The 6,170-nt window shown below is 38.6% G+C and overlaps 1 protein-coding gene across 2 annotated transcripts; it reads right to left on the bottom strand.

The window, feature by feature from the left end:
* Positions 1-2,934: 2,934 nt before the first annotated feature.
* Positions 2,935-4,692, bottom strand: LOC121996924 (transcription factor bHLH63-like). 2 transcript variants are annotated; one of them, XM_042551089.1, is made up of 6 exons: positions 4,258-4,692; positions 3,988-4,170; positions 3,772-3,906; positions 3,471-3,686; positions 3,309-3,375; positions 2,935-3,136 (listed from the first exon to the last, which is right to left on the bottom strand). In XM_042551089.1, exons 1-6 carry the CDS (start codon positions 4,591-4,593, stop codon positions 3,099-3,101), a joined length of 975 nt encoding a protein of 324 aa, XP_042407023.1. In that variant the 5' UTR covers positions 4,594-4,692; the 3' UTR covers positions 2,935-3,098. The 2 variants fall into 2 exon arrangements, with proteins under 2 accessions (XP_042407023.1, XP_042407022.1); XM_042551088.1 differs by having other exon boundaries at positions 3,988-4,173; positions 4,258-4,691.
* Positions 4,693-6,170: the final 1,478 nt, after the last annotated feature.

The raw sequence follows: 6,170 nt of genomic DNA, 5'->3' as shown, positions 1-6,170 counted from the left end.
CGAAGCTACAAAAATGATAAAATAAATCTTCACAACCTGTTTAACAAAATGCTGAATAAAAAAGAAACGATGAATGTCGATCGGGGTATTTCTATCCATCAATTCGGCTCCGTAGAAATTTTGTATTGACTGTATCGGATAAATTTGAGAAGCACACGGTCTAAGTACCACAGATGATTAAAGTATTGCAGATATTTATTTATGCTATGTGAAAATTAAATTCTCATTATTTAAAAAATTCATCACTAGTCTAAAAAAAACGTCATACCGAATGTTTTTTATATTTATTTTTAACTAGCATACGTTATCGTTATCTGGCCTTTCAGGATTACTAATCCTTCGGACAACCAACAATTCAATATCTTAAATTTATCATTCCAATAAAGCACTCCACTACTTAACATGATTAAATGTCTTACATAAATTTTCTACTAATCGTCAGAATAAATCGAGAAGTGCTCATGATAAATAACTTAAAAGTTCATCATTACCTAGTTATACATTCAATTTGGAAGAAAAATGGAACGCCCTTTCAGTGTTCGATAGTCCCGGAGGTAATGTGCTAAATGTTGTTGGGCAAGATGTTTGCATGCTAAAGTTCTTCACAGCGCCTCTTCGAGGCCTCCTGGATTTGCAGACCAAATTTTGGACTCAGTCGTCGTGTGCAACTTCCAAGGAACTTACTTTGCATTTGGAGCCCAACAAACTTTTTTTTTTCTCACAGAATTTTTGTGCCAGTGAAGCCCAAGGCTTCATCGCATTTTTTTTTTTCGATCAAATACTTCCAATCTCGATAAACATTTTTTTTTAAAAAAAGGCATTTGGGGAGTCGAGGATCCCCAACGTGCATGCACATCTTTCAACGTCGTCACCCTTTTCTCTCGCAAAGTCCCTTTCTAATGTCACAAGCACTGTCTCCATAATTGAGTTGATCTGACCTATTTAGATAGCTATTAACTAATCCCACCAATTGGCGCAGGCTCCAAAATCTCAATTATTTGTAAAGACCCAACAGGCCTAACTTTTAAGTGCAGGACCATACTAAAATTCCCAAAATATGGAAAAAAAAAAACATTAAAAAGTGGCGATTGATCATACAATAATTCAATTAGTAGTTTGCAGGCTCCTCTCAGCGTCTCTACGCTAATTAATAAGATACAGAAGACAGATGACACAGCAGCAGAGGAGAGGCCTGAGGAGAAAGAAAGAAAGAAAGAAAAGGCTGTGGGCATCTGCATGGAAAGCTACTGATCGTTCCATGCACGGGGACCGAGTAAGGGAGAAGGACACGCATTGATAGTGATTAATTAAGTAGCTAAAAGAGGTTGTATATTAAACACAGGCATGCCCCTTTGTTAATTACTGGACTGAACACGACTCGATTTCGATTTTTGTACGATTTGATAGGGATCTTTGAAATCGGCAATTGATTTAATATATGAGCGCATTTAAAGTTTATAAAGTTATGAAATTCTTAAAAATTGCACCAAACTTTTCAATTTTTAATGTATTTATTTTTCATTTTATGTTTTAATTTCCGATAACATGCTTTATTTAAAAAAAAATATTACTGTAATATTGAATGAATATAACGGTATTGTATTTTAAAAATCAACATCACTTTCATACCGTATAAATTCTAAAATCAATAAAAATTAGCACCACAATTATTTTAATTTTTGAAATACAATATTACTTGTTCTTTAAGTGGTGGACAGGAAGGATAAAATGAGAAATAACTATGTTTTTTTGAGAAATTTTAAAATTAAGTACATTGTTTTAAGAAATCTTCAATTTAAGTGAGCCCTTGGATGAATTATCATAAAAATTATAACAAATTAGTGAACCACATAGTTAAAGTTGTCGAATATCCAAATCACATAGGTAAATTTTAATATTATTAAATCATGTACTCTAATTCCGCTTTTACCTCTTCACATTTGCTCGTGTCTACCCAAATCTATTGCTACAATATAACAACCGATTCGGATACTATTCATCAACACAGTAATATCCCGAATCGATTGATACACAGTAGTAATCGATTAAAAAAATCTAGCAATTGATTAAAAAAATATAATTAATGTTGTCGTACTCAATATGACATATGGAAATGATATTTGAGAGCATAAATATAATCATGAGAACTATACGAGCAGATATGACTTGATTTCATGTTATTCTGAACACTTTTACATTCATCCTCTAATATTATTTTCATATGTCATATTAAAAGAAATAATTTTTCGAAAACAAATCAAATTTTTTAATCGATGGCTAAAATGTAGTAATCAATTTGAACTGTTCATCAACACAATAGTATCCCAAATCTACTACTACACTTAATTGGGGTAGGTGAGAGTGAATTAATGCGGAGGGATAAAAATACAATTGGGTACATGATTTAATAATTTTAAACTTATATTTGGGTATTCAATAATTTTAACTACCTGGTTTATTAATTTGCCCAGATTATAAAAATCTTCATGGTAGACAAGACTGTGGAATTTATTCCGGGGTCTGGCTCAGTGTGTAAGTGTATGTGATCGTAATGGTGGAGGGGTCGAAACTCGCCAGAGGATTTCATGTTTTGTGAAATCCCAACTATGCATTTACAAATTCTCATTTTTATGGAAGGGTAATGTTAAATGGTTAAATCTGACCATCTAAAATATATACATGCATGTGTATGTAGATATTAATTATATACATTATAATTTATATACATTATAATTGGAAGATAAAAATTTCTAACTGATCAAATTCTAACCAACAAGATTTATCCTTTCTGGAATCCAACTATGGGTTTGCCTATTTAAATTCCTATTTGAACTCCCTCTTAACGTGGGACATTGACGAGGTACCACATTATTTACTTACTTTAAATGGCGAGAAATTAATGAGGGGAAATTATGGAGCAAAAAGACATAATCATCAATGAAAAAAAACTAATTCTATTTAGAGGTAACGAGATGCCAGTCAATATATGATACACACGAGCAACTAATAATGAATACATCCCCAGCAAATGTGCTAGCCGATCAGCATGAGGAACAATACTCGACTCCCTCCAATGATTCACTTCTCAACCGATATAATCATATCTCCATCTTGAGATTGTTAGGCAAGAGATTCCCTGCGAGAAATTGCAGGCGTAAGTTCAATGACATGAGTTAAAACTTCACACTCCTTCGGGGGACCAGAGATCATATTATTATGATCCATGCGACAGCAATTGTTTTCTTCTTGTTCTTTTTTGTGTTGGATACGTAAAACCATGCATCACGATCCATAGAATCTTTCTTTACCTTGAAATGATTGAAATGGAAAGGCTGCTGTCCCTCTCCCCAGCTGGAATTCTACCCCGTACAAGCTCTGCAACATACTTCACTCATTAGCCAGCTGAAAGCTAATTCCTAATTAACTTAGTTAGTGCTTGGAATTGATGGACGAGGTGCTTAATTAATTACATTGAGAGCGCTGCATGAGACGAAGGAGGATCCATCGGGCACTAGATCCGAAGAAGAATCCATGTACATGTCCAGGCCCGAGCAGGGATGGGCTTGTAAGGAGTTGAAGTGAAGGAATGGCTGCTCCATTGGCTCGGATGAGATGCCCATGCTGCAATTTGAGAAGTTGTTGTCCGCCGCCAGTGGATTCACGGCGGCGAGTTTCATTGACAGGAACTGCTCAAAATTAAGGCTGCCTATTTGAGGATTTGTCGATCGATGTGCAAGAAGAATAAATATATATATGTAGATGAACGAGTACCTCGACTTGTCTTTGGAGAGACTGCACGTAGTTGATGATCTCGTCGAGCATGCCGGCTTTTCCGGTGATCTTACTGCATCCCGGCACCAATTCCTGGAGGTACTTCATCCTTTGGCTGATCCTTTCCCTCCTCACCTGATAAAAATTAAGAGATGAAGAGAAGGCACATGAGAATTGAAGGGCGCCGGGCGCTGAATTGGAGTTTAATTCACGTACTCTCTCGGCTAAGCTATGGCTGTCGGTGGCCTGGCCACGGCGAGCTCGAACATGAATGTAATCGGCCTTCGGATGCTCCTCGTTCTTATAACTCGAGGTGTCTCCTGACGCCTCTTTTCTATTGTTTTGCTGTCTGGACTCTGATCTTCTTTCTTGTTTCCCTCTCTTGCAGTTACTTTCGTCCTGCTGATAGATCACAGAGCAAAGATGTTCTTGATCGTGGAGTAGAATGCGTGCGGTCTCTGTTTTGGGGGAGTTATTAATAATTACCTTTGACTTGGGAGAGCTCTCCGCCTTCCTCCTTTTGGGGTTGCAATTGCTTGCCGCGACGCCTGCTTCCTCAAAATTCGAAGCGACAGGCATCGAGTACTGAGCGAGATCGGGCAGGCCATTGCTGAAGCAGGTGAAGGAGTTCAGACTCCGCACGCAGAGATCGGCATCATAAGAATGGCGGCTTGGCTGTTCCTGCTGCTGCCAATCGAAGTGCAATCTTTGCCTCTCCAAAACAGAGAGATCGGAGACCGGAGCTTGTTGCATGACGACGACGACGACGATGATTGCGAATTCTATGAAACGATTCTGTCCGTCACGGCCTTGTGCGGGCATATATAGCCGACGGAAGAAGAAAAACGGATCGAACGAGAGGAGATGAAGGTGAAAGATCGATCCAGTTGTTGCCAGTGAGAGAGAGAGGATAAGAAGGAAAGAAAGCGAGCGAGCGAGCGAGGCTCTGTTCCACCCTCGATAAGGTAGGGGCCTGCCCCGACATGACCGACACGTGGGCGTGTCTCGTAGATCCAAGCCGGATAGAGGAGAGAAAGGACCCCATGTCCACATGGCCGCGTGCCGCCGTGGCAGCTCCGCGACCAACTGTTCTGCCGCCTCAGCGGGTCGACGTGGATCTAACATAAAGAAAATCTTTAAGAAGTCGAACGATCTAGAGGTAGAGTTGATTTGAAGCATGGCTGCGAGCGGCATCTAGCTCTCTCACTGCACGTGGTCAGAGTAGCAGCAGAACTTGCAAATATAAAAAAAGTCTGTGCCGGTTTCAGGATTTGACATGCATGCCAGGGCATGTCGGCTGTCGTGTGAGTTCGTAGACGGAAATTTAAGTATTATCCATTTCATATTATTTTTTATAATTTCAGAAATAGTACCGTATTTTTATTGATGTAGGAGGTTAAATGAGAATCATTTTTAGACAGAATTTAATGTAAGTAAAAATGTTAAGATAAGATAAAAATGTATGTAAGAAAATGATGGTTAAAGAATCATTTTTAGACAGAGTTTAATCTTTTACCTAATACTAAAGCCCTCAATTTAAGGACGGATAGCTTAAGGGTCGATCTTACATGAGCAATAAACATTCAATCCTAAGTGTAATTGGATAGGTCTCAATAATCCGATTGAATATGAAAAGCTTGAGATATTAATGTAGTGAATGGGAACCAGCCCCCAATTGGAAAGACGTCCAACCAAAAGGTTAATTTAGTCCCTTGGGACTTAGTTTCCCTTTCCCCAAAAGATAAATAGTCTTGTATACCATAAAATCATTCAGGCTCAAGAGACCCATTTTTATGGTTTCATCTAGAATCATAACAAATGTTTGAGTGTCCCTAACGATAAGTCGATATTTCACTAAGATCTCCTGAATCACAACATATATTCGAGCGTACAGATCTCCAAAGTCAACATATATTCGAGCGGTCCTAAAGATAAGACGAGATTTCACTCAGAGTACCAGAATCAAGATTCCATTCATCCTTCGCTACAATGGGCACTTGGTCGGGTCAACCCCCGACCGAAATATATTCAAGGAGCAACATGATTAGAGAATCCTAACAACCTGTCAGAGAATAATAACTATTTATCATAGAATATTTATTTATGCTTTCCCTCAACCGACCTATTATGATAGCATATTTCTTCAATCGTCTCATTGATAACGTCAATAACAAAAAAGGTGCACACATGTAACGGAAGATCCCCTGGACTGGGGTTATACTTCTCCCTGAATGCATATACTCTGTTGCTCAATAACTTATGTCACCCGATATTCCCTATCATCTCATGATTGCGAATGATCCGGCGGTTAGAACACGGGACCCCATAGCGAGGGGTCAACGCCATGTGGAAGTCAAAGGGTTAGGTAGTCCATCGGGGAAGGGTAAGCCGACCGGACT

Source organism: Zingiber officinale, chromosome 6A (genome assembly GCF_018446385.1).
Source record: "Zingiber officinale cultivar Zhangliang chromosome 6A, Zo_v1.1, whole genome shotgun sequence".
In the NCBI taxonomy this organism is placed as follows: Eukaryota; Viridiplantae; Streptophyta; class Magnoliopsida; order Zingiberales; family Zingiberaceae; genus Zingiber; species Zingiber officinale.
Note: the sequence above shows the minus strand (reverse complement) of the source record. Positions and strands in the feature narration are given on the sequence as shown.